We start from the raw sequence: 14,000 nt of genomic DNA, 5'->3' as shown, positions 1-14,000 counted from the left end.
GGAGGCTTTCATCTTCCGCAATCCCTTGACAAGAAAATATGATTTTTCTCATGGTATCTGAATAAAAATCCCATATTTCTGGCATTTATGTTTTTAAATCCACCTTATCTATATCCCTCACTAAACTTATAGGTTCAAACAGTTCAGTGGTTTGAAGGTTCAGGTTACGTATGAACTCGCGTCCACACTTGCACCAGTACAAACAGCTGTAGTATGCAAGATTATGTGTAATGCTTCCCAGTGAAATGAAAAAATATTAGACTGTCATCAGAAGCAAATAAAAAGGTGAGACCCATTTGGGTCTCATCGGTTTCCAATATATATATATATATATATATATTTAATATGATTTATTTGGGTCCCGAGTGGACCCAAATCATCTTATCGAGAACCATTTGGGTTCCAAGTGGATCCAACTCCCTATTCAGTTTAGTGGGCCTCAAATGGATCCAAATCCTCACTTAGTATTAGTGAGATCCAATTGAGTCTCAAATGGATCCATACTAGTTTTTAGTTTGGTGGGATCCATTTGGGTCCTAGGTGGATCCAAATAATTGTTTTACTGTATCGGGATCCATTTGGGTCCACAAATGGATCCAAAAACTTAATTCATTTAGCAAGATCCAATTGGGTCTCTAAGCGGATCCATTGTCTCCAAACTCATAAAGGATTTGTTTGAGTTCGGATCCTCTCCCAGATCCAAACTTAATAACTCAATTTCGGATTGGGTCCCCCAGCTAGATCCAATCTTGAACACTTGGGTTGATCAATTTGGATTTCTACTGAGATCCAGATCCAAATACTCCATAAATCCCCCAATTATATATATTGCTAGATAATAATAAAAATTAATTCCCTTGATATTATAAAAAAACTCCCCAATCACAGGTTGATCGATTTGGATTTTCTTCCAGATCCAAATATTTCTAAGACCCCGTAAATTTCCCAATTAAATGTTCATATATATATATACACAAAATGATGTACATATTTTAACATAAATCAGCTATTTGGTTGTCTCCCCTAATGAACATAGGTTGTATCTCCTTACTCTCAACTTTCTCGCAAACAAAATGTTGATCTAGTTCGACATGCTGGACTGGATTGGTATCTATAGTTACAACACTTTTGTTATCACAAAATAACAAAGATCTAGTGATGGGCTGATGTAAAGCTGTGAGAAGACATTTGATCTACAATACTTCAGCTGTGACTGTTGCTATGACACTATACTCAGCTTTTTGCTCGTTCTTGCCATTGCACGTTGCTTTCGGCTCGCCCAAGATATTAGATGATCTCTCAAAAAAACTCCATAGCCCGAAAGTCTAGTCATGGGGTCTCCTACCCAGTCGGCATCCGAGTATGCAAGAACTATGAGTGATATCCCTGATTGAATTTGATTAGAATTCCTCCTGTAAACCAATCCATCAGTAATAGTTCCTTTAAGATAGCGCAATATCCTTTTCGCAACCAAAATGGACAGGCACAAAGAGCCACTATGGGTACACTCATAAATGCCACTAAGGGCACATACAATATAAACAATTAATATTTTATTAATGCACAAAGTATGCAAGAAGCATACTTTCAATGGGGGGAGATCCTCTATTTATATACAAAAGAGAAAGGGAGAAGAGAGAATAATGAGAGGAGAGTGAAAGAACTTCTAGCCATTAGTCTAACGGCTAGTCAAAATCAACATATGTTGACCAAAAAATAAAAAATTACAATAAAAAAATATAGGAAAAAATATATAATATATTTACATGTATATATGTATACATATACATACTTATGTATGCCTATATTGGATTTCTGGTTAAGTGGTTATCCTGCGCGTGGTTATATATTAGTGTTTGCTTCTTGTTCTGCCAAGATCTTATTTTACCATATCTGAATATATTTATCTTGAATTCTGATAGTATTTTTTTGCTTGCTCTAGTGCCGTGAATACATTGTTCACGTGATTATTGTCTTGGGTGCTGTTGACTGCATCTTGATCCTGCTCCCTTCTCTCTTATCTCAGGTTGTAAGCAAAAAAAAAAAAAAGACGCCTGGTTTGAGCAGCTCCTTTTCAGATCTGGTCATTTATTCCTTTTGGTCTGCATATTGTCGTTCTTCTCTTTTATCTATGTCTGCAAATATGTCGTTTCCTTTGCCCATCAATTCATCTTTCCTTTATCAACTTCTCTCAGAAAAATTGAAGTCTTCCAATTTTCTGCTATAGAAGCATCGGATTACCCCATTCATTGAGAGCTTGGACTAGATGAGACATGTGGACAACTCTGATCCAATTCCCCCTGAGTTCATTTCAGTGACAAAAGGGAAGGAGAGAGTGTTAAGACAATCTCCAGTCAATCTAGCATACCGAAACTGGATCAGGAAGGATAAAATGCCTGTTGCCTATCTTCTGTCTACACTTTCGCAGGAGATTCTTGTTAGACTTGATGATGAGTTGACAACTAAGGAGTTGTGGGACAAGCTTCGTCACTCTTTTCAGATTTCAAAGTCAAGCAATGCAGCTGAGGGAGGAATTCCAAAATACAAAATGAAGGGATTCCTCGATAGAGTACATGAATAGAATGAAACGTGTTGTCGATGAACTTGCACTCATTGGTAGACCTATTTCAGAGGAGGATCATGTTCAGCAACTTCTAGCAGGATTGGGTCCTGAATATACTATGCTTGTTGTGACTCCACAGTACCGGTCAAAGTTGCCAACAAATGAATCTCTTCGTGCTATGCAGCTGCACTATGAAGTGTCTCATGTTTAGAGTGGAAGGAGTGAGCATCAAGACTGTTAAAATGTACATATGTAAATATGTATATGATATATATAATATATAGAGTAGAGCGTAGGTGCTTGAACATTAGGTACTTGCGATACGTGCTTGATGGGTTTTTCTGCTCTTTCAGTGTTTTTTTTGCAGTTCCGACCCCATAAATGTGTTGGGCATGGTTGATTTATGAGGAATCCACACCGGGATCATGTGTTTTTGATGAAAAAATGATATTTGGAGCCTAAAAAATTTACAAAGATTTTGTACCCTTGAGCTTTTGGACTTTATAAAAACCCACCCATGTATCGGAATCAAACACTTCAAGAGCTGATCACTAAAAAATCAAGTACATAGATCACATATGTACGGTCAAAATTTAAAAATAAAACAAAAAAATACTGAAAAACCCATCAAGCATGTATCACAAGCACCTAATGTTCAAGTACCTACGCTCTACTCATAATATATATATATATATATATATATATATATATTTCTCCATTTCTTATTTTTATTTTATTATTTTTTGTATCTAGTTCAATTTGAACTAGATAGGCTGACTAGTCTTGGAACCATTGGAGCTAGTCCAACGGCTACAAATAGAGCCGTTGGACTAGCTCCAATGACGCTATTTGAGTTTCCTTTTTCCCTCTCATCTCATGTATATAAATGGGTTTTCCCCCTCTTCAAATGTATGCTTCTTGCATGGTGATGAATAAAATAATATTTATTTTTAGCCCTCTTGTGAAATACCCTTGTGTGAGTTTGGTATTGAGTGTGCCCTTTTGTGGACACTTGTTGTGCGTGTTCTTTTGAATATTTGGTGAGCATATTGAGTGTTATTGAAAGATTCTTGTTTCTTTACATGGTATCAGCGCATTGGTTGCTCTTGTCTCTTGAAGATTGCTTGTTGCCTTGTTTTCCATGCCCAAGGAAGAAAAAAAATCTTCTTGGTGAATCAAAGTGTTCATGGAATTCTACAAGTGTGGCTTGTTGGCTCGGGTGATCGTGGTAGTGTGTTCATGTTAGTTCGTGGTGGTGCACTTGTGGTAGTTTTTTTTCTTTTCTCTCATCTCTTTTTCTCTTTGTAAGAATGGATGACAATGAGAAAGTCACCATCATACCCATAAAACTCAATGATACAAACTTTGTAATATGATCTTCAATAATGAAGCACCACATACGAGGAAAGGGATTATCGTGATTAGTTGATGGTTTCGATCCGGAGCCTAAACTAGTACTTACAAAGGTTGGAAATGAAAAAGAAGTACCTCTTACTGATGGTGTGTAGTATCTCTTAATTTTTCCTCTATTTTAAATTTTAGAAATATAAATTTTAATTAAATAATTATATTTTTATGTTTGAAATTAAAAATAATATAAAAAATTATATATATTGGGATGAAGGCGTAGTTGTTGTTGTTGTTGTTGTACAAAAAATTATATATATAATATTGTATATGGATTGACGTCAATATGGGTCTGGGCAAGGTCAAGGACCCATTGACGAGATCTCTTTCTCTCTCTCTCTCTCTCTCTCTATATATATATATATATATATATATATATATATGGGCTAACGTCAATATGGATCTGAACATGGTCCAAGATCCATATTGACTAATACCTATGAATATTTATATTTTCACGATATGAGGGAATCACCTAAGAACATACAAAAATCCATAGTTGAGTGTTAGTTATTGGGACCTCCCTAGTCAGAATCAATATATGCAATAAGATTTAAAGATGAAGAAGAAAACAAGAAAATTCCTTTAGATATCGTACTTCTAATGTATTAGACTATTATCGAGATGACACTCATGTGGACTAAAGTTGGTGCATGCTGAAATTGACTTGCAGTATGAATTGCATGCACAATATCCGGTCTAATAATAGACAAATAAGTTAGCGATTCAATAAGTTGTCTACAAGGTGTTGGATCATCTAATAAGACTCCATCTTCAGTTCTCATTTTGGCATTAATCTCTTATAGAGTGTTAGCATGCTTTTCATATGTGATTTATGAACGTGCAACAATATCAGTTGCAAACTTCATCTAGGATATGATGTATCCACTTGGTGAATAGGCTACTTCAATTCTTAATAAATATCTCAAGAAACCAAAGTCAGTCATATCAAAAGTTTCTTTAAGAATAAATTTAATCTCTTCAACTCCTTTCTTATCACTCCGAGTGATAATCATATCATCAACATACATGAGTAAAATGACAAGCGTGGAACCTTTAGATCTTATAAAAAAAGCAGTGTCAGTATAATATGATTTAAAACCAAGATCTAACATAGTTCTGCTGAACCTATCATGCCATGCTTTAAGAGTTTGTTTAACCCCATATAAAGCTTTACGAAGACGGTGAATCATACATTTTTCAATATTTGTATCAGAAGGAGGATCCATGTAAACTTCTTCATTCAAACTACCATTTAAAAATGCATTCTTGACATTTAACTGATATATGGGCCAATTCCTAGTGGATGCTATGGAAACTAGAGTTCTAAAAGTGGTTATTACTGGCTATTAGGGAAAAAGTCTCTTCATAAAATCTTCACAATCTATGCCGTATTCCTAAGAGTACCCTTTCACAACTAACATAGATTTGTATATTTCTAGTGATCCATCACTTATTATTTTAATTTTAAAAACCCACCTGCATCCTATAGTTTTCTTTCTCGTAGGGAGATGTTGGATTTCCCAAGTATTAGCTTTATGTAAGGCCTCTAGTTCTAAATTCATAACATCAACCCATTCTTTTATGTCTTTGGCTTCCCTATAGCTTGATGGCTCATGATATGAATGTATAGCTAAAAGACATATCATATAGTTGAGAGAAAATGATTCATAAGAGATAAACCTATTTGGAGGTCTAGCTATGCATTCAAATCTCTTACAACTAGGTTCATATAATTCAAGCGATTGACTATATTTATCAAGTGCACATAAATGCTCCCCATCACCAAGTCTAGAATAATATATAAGTTCACGAGTAGGTTCTCTACCAACACTTGGTTTATTACTCGGCTGCACATTATCACAGATCTCATTATTCACATTCTCACAACAATCATCAATATCAACATTTGGTTTAGGCAATACATCATACAAAAAAACATACTTGGATTTCTCATTATATTCTTGAAGATAAAATCTTTTTTCTTTTTTAAAAAAGGTAACATTTCTAGAAATATAAAGTTTATCATTTTTCATGTCATAATACCAATAACCTTTTTTTATTATCGGCATATCCAAAAAATACACATTCAATGGCTTTGGGAGAGTTTATCACATTTTTCAAGTAGAAAAATGCACTTACATAAAAAAAACCCTTAATCTTTTCAAATCCGAGCTAACTTTAAAAAGTTTTTCTATTGGAGATTTGTTTTCTAAAATTTGAGAAGGCATTCTATTATCAAATATACCACGGTGAGAGCGACTTCGGCCCAAAACCTTTTTGGAACTCTTTTTGAAATAAGTAGGGTTTTAGTTGTCTTAACAATATAGCGACGCTTTCTTTCATCAATTCAACTTTGTTAAGGAGTTCTAGGACAAAATTTTTGGTGAACAATAGCATGGTTTTTAGGTAAGTTTGAAAATCATTTGAAAGAAATTCTCTCCCTAAATCAGAGCGGAAGTTCTTAATGTTAGTCTTAAATTGATTTTTAACAAGATAATGAAAATTTTTAAAACATGTAAAAGCATCATATTTTAATTTAAGGAAGTAGATCTAAGTATATATACTAAAATCATCTATAAACATAACATAATAAAAGAATCCACCTTTAGACATAACGAGAGCCAGACTCATATATTTGAGTGCACCAATTCAAATGATTTATTAGACAAAGACGTTCTAGATCCAAAAGAAAACATTTTAATTTTTTTAAGTATACAATCATTACAAACAAAGACTTTTCTTACAATATTTTTTAAAAAATAAAAAAACAGATAATTTTGATATACTTGGGTGTCCTAATCTTCTATGCCAAAGATCTAAGTCAATCTCTTGGGCATAGTTACAAAATAATTATTTCGGAAGACATAAAGAATTTATATAATAGAGGTCTTCTCTTCTATGGCCGTGCCCAATCAACTTTCTTGACTGCAGATCCTGCACCCAACAAGATTTAGATGAGAAGAAGACCTCACACCCATAATTGAAAATTTGAAAAACCAAAAAAAGATTTAAGTTAAGCTTTGAAATGGCTCTAACATTTGGAACAATTTTTTTTTTGAATCCTTTGATTTTTTTTTCAATTTTTCTATGCCTTTAACATTTAGAGATGTTTCATCGACAGTGGACACACATTAAAAATATGATTTGGTTCTATCAGAAAATAGTGATTCTTTAGGGGTCATATGAAATGAGTCTCCCAAATTCAAAATCCAAAACAACTTACTTGGAGGGGAAAAAGATGACACATTGGCATCGGATGTAGATGGGGTATCCTTTAGATATTGTAAAATGGCCTCCGCGAGTTAAGCAATAGTTAAGTCTTTGAGATCACCTTTTTTGCTTCTCTTCGTGCTTGGGAGCCTCTTCACTCACTGAATCTACAATTTTTTTTAGTTTAGTGTGTTCCAATTTTATGTGCCTCAGTTCATTACAAAAATGACATGGTTTTTCTTCCTCCATAATATTTTTTCTCAAAATCTCCTCCATTGAATTTCTTCTCAAAGTGAGGAGGCTTATATGTTTTCACATGGTTCTTGGGCCTAGATACAACAAGAACCTCATCATTTGTCTTGTGCATTTCAAGCCTAGTGTCCTCTTGACATACTTTGGCAAGAGCCTCACTTATGAGAGGTGGGGTGGTTCTATGAAGAAGAGAAGACCTAACTTGCTCAAATTCCGGTCTAAGCCCATATAAGAAAGAAAAAAAATTCTCTTTCTATTTGTTTTTGTCTCAGTTTTATTGCTGGACCTTCGCACTTAGGTTCAAGCATAGCTAATTCATCCTCATATAGGAGATAAGAGACCATAATAGTCTCTAACACTTCTATCTCCTTATTTTGTAGTATGTACCTTTTCTTGGAGATAGTATAGGCGAGCCATGTCTTTTTGAATGAATGTGCTCTTTAGGAATACCCATCCATCACATGCCTCCAACGACTAGTTGGGCTATCCCAACAGTCACATGAATATAAAAAACAAAAACAAAAAACAGAAACATAAAAAGGCAAAAATACAAAACAGCCTCTATTAGGCTGCCCTATTACAATAGAGAAAATGACTAAAATACCCCTGATATATATATATATATATATATATATATATATATATATATATATATATATATATGATCATATTTTAACACAGCTGTATGAAAGGCCTCACTCCATAAATCACTTCTCATTCGTGACTCAGTCAACAGAGCCTAAATGATATATGTGCTTCCCTTTTGTCATTTGCTTACTTTTGCATCACTCCAACTCTAACAGTGCCCATTCTTTTATGGGTAATTTTTAAATGACCACCACACTTTTCTCTCCAATTAGTATAAGCACAAAAGCTTTTAACCTTTTCAAATGTCCACCAAAGCATGTCACTGTTCAGCATCTTAACTTTGGATCAGCATTAACTCGTAAGTTAAAATTCCCATTTTAGCCCGTAAAAGAAAAATGGGAATTCTAGAATTTGTTTATTAGGAGTGTGACTGAGTTGGGTTGGGTAGGTTCTCAAATCAGGTCTAAAAATTTGACTGGAACCTGCACAATATAAAACACTTTTGGAGCCAGCTTTGTGATTTTGATTTAAAATTAAATGAGTTGAGGTTTATAGACACATTTTTCATACCAGGTCTAAAATTCTACCCGAACCTGAAGTCATATGGAACATGCTTAAGTTTGCATTTGGGTATTACGGAGTGTGTCAGAGTCCCGACCTATTCTGAACCAGATCTGATCTATATTGTTATATCCAAGCACTATACATATCTGAATCCATGTTGGGCCGAAAAGTGATATGTCTTCACTTGGTCAGATCTGGTAAAATATATGGCTGGATCTGAGTTGAAATCAGATCTAATCTAACCCACTTTGAATTTTCCACATAGAAATCAATATATTTTACATATTTTCAATAGATCTAATACCAAACAAACTCATATCAAAACTGGATTGTAGCCTATAACGTGAGATCTGAATAGGATCTACTTTTCACAAATCAGATCAACTGTCAATCAAGCTTGACCTGACCCATGTCTAATCCATAAACTGACCATCAATGGTGGGTGATAGAGATGTTGGATGAGGTGTTTCTTAAGGAAGTTAGGGTGGGATACTGGATAAAGTGTTGTTTAGGGAAAGAATTTTGGGAAGGTGGAGGTTGGAAATGAAGGGCAAGTTTCCTAATAAGGTGGGTTTTACATACAAATAGGATAAAAGTTTTATCTTGTGATATAGATATAACGGTAATTTTGACAGTGACTAATCTGGAGGCCATTTGCTTAACCCAAGGAAAAACCTTGGTGGGGAATTGAAAATCCTCAAAAGTTTGGTGTGCATCTAAATTAGCTGAAAGATTTGGTGGGCATTTGAAAATTTCCTTTTCTTACGCTACCACCTCAATATAATCATGCCAAGATTTTGAAATGTTATTCCTTCACATGTAGTACAGGCCTCTTCTGGACGTGCTTGTATGGTTCAAGCTGCAGCCTTAGAAAACAAAATGGTGGTAGAATAGAAGCCACTTAAATGCCTGTTTGTGTGATTGATCATTTGGTCTCTAGCTGTATAGAGGTGGGTGTGAATCAATGTATAGGAGATCTGCAAATATCTAGCGCACCAAATCTGTGGGCAGGTTTTCCATTGAAAATTCATCTAGGAGTGGCTCCACCAACTGGACCACTTACAGGTGCTTGGGTGTCCGTTACTTCCACACCTTTCAACAGACCATTTGTAGAGCACCTTCCAACTGGATCAGTTATAATTTCTGTTGTTCCTCAGAAGCAACATTAATGTCTTAACTGTGGGATATTGTTTATTGGCTACCAAAAGAGTTGTAAGTAATCAACATAATCATGCACAAGACTTGTCTTAGCCAGAGTTACCGGAAGCGTCATATGGAGTGGGGAAGCGCGCTTCCCCGAAGGGCGTTTTGGAAGCGCAAAAAAAAATTGGGAAGCACTTCCCCTAAATGGGAAGCTTGCTTCTTCCCCCTCGCTTCTCCCTTTTTCTCATTTTTTTTGTATTTTTTTTATTTTTTTTTATTTTTTCTCTTTTTTCACTTTTCCCTTGCTTCCTAGGTCGCTTCCGGTTCGCTTCTTGGGTTGGTTTCGAGACGATTCCTGGTTTCGCTTCTAAGTCATCCCACGCTTCTTGCTTCCTAAAATTTTGAAAGTGCCTTGCTTCCCGCTCCTGCTTCCTCGACTGGCAACTCTGATCTTAACATGTACACTCATATAGTATGAACACCTGTTGTAACTGTTTTATGCATTGATGGATTATTCTGCGTGTCATATCTGGTTTGTCTATGCTAAAAAGGAGTTTGATGCAATTTGGCTTCTATCTGTCCATTTAACTTGATGGTTAGCTTCTACACATGTTTAATCATATTCTGGTTCCTAGATCACTTGGTATTATCAGTACAACAACAACAACAACTACTACGCCTTCATCCCAAAACAATTGGGGTCAGCGATATGAACCAAAAAAGAAATTCATTTTGGGTCTTCCACATGAATCCTTTTCCTCCAATCATTTCTATCCAATGCCATGTCCTCGGTGAGGTTCAAAGCATTCATATCCTTTCCTATCATCTCCATCCAAGTCTTCCTAGGCCTACCCCGACCTCTTTTAACTAATATATTTTCCCATTTCTCCAACCTTCTAACTGGAGCATCATTAGTCCTTCGCCGAATATGTCCAAACCACCGTAAACGATTCTCTCTCATCTTATTTTCAATGGGTGCAACACCTACCTTCTTACGTATCTCCTCGTTCCGAATCTTATCTTTTATTGTATTTCCACACATCCATCTAAGCATCCGCATCTCAGCTACACTCATTTTTTGAATATGATGTCTCTTGGCAGCCCAACATTCCGTACCATATAGTAAAGCGGGTCTAATAGTCGTCCTATAAAACTTTCCCTTCAACCGCAATGGCATTCTACGATCGCACAGCACTCCAGTTGCACTTTTCCATTTCATCCACCCAACCTTTATCCTATGATTTACATCTCCATCAATTTCTCCATACTTTTGAATGATGGATCCCAAATATTTGAAATAATCATTCACCGGTATTTCTTGCTCACCAAGCTTCACTACACTCCCATCACAACTTCGTTGCTTACTAAACCGACATTCCATATATTCAGTCTTACTCTTACTCAACTTAAAACCTCTAGCTTCCAATGTCTGTCTCCATAATTCTAACTTAGCATTAACCCCAGCTCTAGACTCATCAATCAAAACAATATCATCAGCAAACAACATACACCACGGTACATTTTCTTGAATTGAACTCGTAAGCTCATCCATCACTATCGCAAATAGGAAAGGGCTTAAAGCAGATCCTTGATGTAACCCAACCGTTATCGGAAAATTGGTTGTCACCCCTCCACAAGTGCGGACATTGGTTACTACTCCTTCATACATATATTTAATTATACTAATGTACTTGAGAGAAACACCTTTCTTCATCATTGTCCACCACAGAACGTCCCTAGGTACTCTATCGTATGCCTTCTCTAAATCAATAAAAACCATATGCAAATCTTTGTTCCTCTCTCTATATCTTTCAATAAGTTGTCTAAGAAGATGTATAGCTTCCATAGTTGATCTTCCAGGCATAAAACCAAATTGATTCTCCGATATCATGACAACCTTCCTCAACCTAGACTCAATCACCCTCTCCCAAAGTTTCATAGTATGACTCATGAGTTTTATACCACGATAGTTTGTGCAATCTTGTATATCACCCTTATTCTTATATAAAGGCACCAAAGTACTCTTCCTCCACTCATTAGGCATCTTATTTGTTCGCCAAATCAAGTTAAAAAGATTTGTCAACCATTCTAAACCTTTCTCTCCCAAGCATTTCCAAGCCTCGATAGGTATACCATCTGGGCCAACTTCCCTTCTTGATTTCATTTTCTTCAAAGCCTCTGCAATTTCTTTCTTTTGAATCTTGCGCATGAAGTCACGATTTATCTCATGAAAAGGAATGGAGAAGTCTCCAAGATCTTGAGCATGACTATCATTAAATAGCTTATCAAAATAATCTTTCCATCTCTCCTTAATCTCCTCATCTTTGACTAAAACCCTTTGCGTTTCATCTTTGATACATCTAACCATACCCAAATCCTTCGATTTCCTATCTCTCATCTTTGCAAGCCTATAAATATCCTTCTCGCCTTCTTTGGTATCCAACTTGTCATAAACCTCCTTATATACCTTAGCCCTCGCGTTTCGAACAACTTTTTTAGCTTCCTTCTTTGCTATCATATACTTCTCCAAATTCTCATTATCACGACTCTTACTTAGATTTCTATAACACTCTCTTTTAACCTTAATAGCTAATTTGACATCCTCGTTCCACCATCATATACTTGGTATTATCAGTATTTGAAGAAAATGATATTTCTCTCTTATGCAATTTGTTTAGGTCTATGAGCGCATAAAGGCTCCACTGCTCACCTTAGTGAGTTCTGGGAGCCCTGAGCAATCATATGCAGTTTTGAGCCACCTGCATATTTTGGTGTTGCGCGCCCCCATGCTCTTCGCTTTGGACTACAAACATTTCTATTGCCAGTACAGTCAGCCTTTCTATGTGAAAAAGCTGAAATTGGAAATGTTAACTGCTGTTGCAAATGAGAGCAATACCTATGAAATTGGTATGCATTAACCATTTTTTTGTACAAACACAGACATACATACACATACTCTTTGAATAAATACATATAAACATGCATGTATTTATGCATTGATGTCTGCTGATGATCTTTCTGATGATCAGTTCTGCAGGCATTTTTCTTTTCCTCACTGTGCTAGCTTGCTTTCAGTTTTTTTGTATTGCTTCTACATCATGATTGTATTTTGATTCTTAAATGAATTTCAGTTACGGAACTATGCGAATATGCTGCAAATGTTGACATTGCTATTGCAAGAGAGTCGATTCGTGCGGTTGGAAAGATTGCATTACAGCAATATGATGTAAACACGATTGTTGACCGTCTACTTCAGTTTCTAGAGATGGAAAAAGACTATGTGACTGCTGAAACATTGGCAAGTATTATGTTATCTAAATAGATGCACTTTTCTAATAGCAGCATAGTTTTCGTGAGCCATCATCCCAACTATCCATATAATACTTGTTTCTTAAGTTACCCCTTCCTTGACACAGGTGCTTGTGAAAGATCTTTTAAGGAAATACCCTCAATGGAGTCATGATTGTTTTGCTGTTGTTGGTAACATTAGCAGCAAAAATGTTGAAGAACCCAAGGCTAAAGCAGCCCTAATATGGATGTTGGGAGAGTATTCTCAGGACATGTCTGATGCTCCTTACATCTTTGAAAGTTTAATTGAAAACTGGGGTGATGAAGATTCTGCAGAGGTGAATGAGAAGTTTTTTACCTCACATGGTCTAAACATATTGGGTATCCTGACTGAATCAAATTTGCTTGGGTTTTATTTTTACATGTTTTCTGTTCGATTTTAGGTTAAAAAGCATGTGTTAGAGTTTTAATGCAATATATTTTTCTTGCAAACATCTTACAAGAATTATTCTAGATTTTGCAAGCAACTAAATGAGTGGATATGTGTCCTAACTACTTATGCAAATGTAAGTACCACTGAAGCTATTGTTTTATGGCTATATGTGAAGTTTAAGGTTGATTCATGCTTAATCATAAACATAGTTTGGTAATTCCTCTTCGCGATAATCTTTTTATCCAATTAAAAATTCTTCATCACATAATCTTGTGCAGGCCTTGGCAATTTTTGGGAAATGCAGAAATGGAAATTTACAATTAGTTGACAAGAACCAGGTGTCACTAGGCTAAAGTGTAGTCGTAGTGTTCTTGTGTCTTGTTGCTGTGTCTTGTCGCTCAAGGCAACTGGCAACCTTCTTTGTTGTGGGGTTTGTGCAGCCCTATTCATGACCTAGCTGGTTCACTAGGGTGCTCTTGGCACTTACAATGAGAAGAAAAACGAGATTATAATTTGTTCCAGCTATGGCTCAAGGGATACAAATTGAGG

General features: G+C 35.7%; 1 protein-coding gene across 1 annotated transcript in view; it reads left to right on the top strand.

Annotated features, from left to right (window-relative positions):
- Positions 1-14,000, top strand: part of LOC149830225 (beta-adaptin-like protein A) — a 28,984-nt gene that overhangs the window by 10,338 nt on the left and 4,646 nt on the right. The window contains 3 exon segments of the mRNA XM_090015750.1: positions 12,409-12,637; positions 12,862-13,028; positions 13,147-13,356. Coding sequence (XP_089871876.1) covers positions 12,409-12,637; positions 12,862-13,028; positions 13,147-13,356 — 606 coding nt within the window.

The sequence above is a fragment of the Nuphar pumila genome, chromosome 8, assembly GCF_984573655.1.
Source record: "Nuphar pumila chromosome 8, dmNupPumi1.hap1.1, whole genome shotgun sequence".
NCBI lineage: Eukaryota > Viridiplantae > Streptophyta > Magnoliopsida > Nymphaeales > Nymphaeaceae > Nuphar > Nuphar pumila.
This window is presented reverse-complemented; position numbering and strand designations above follow the sequence as displayed.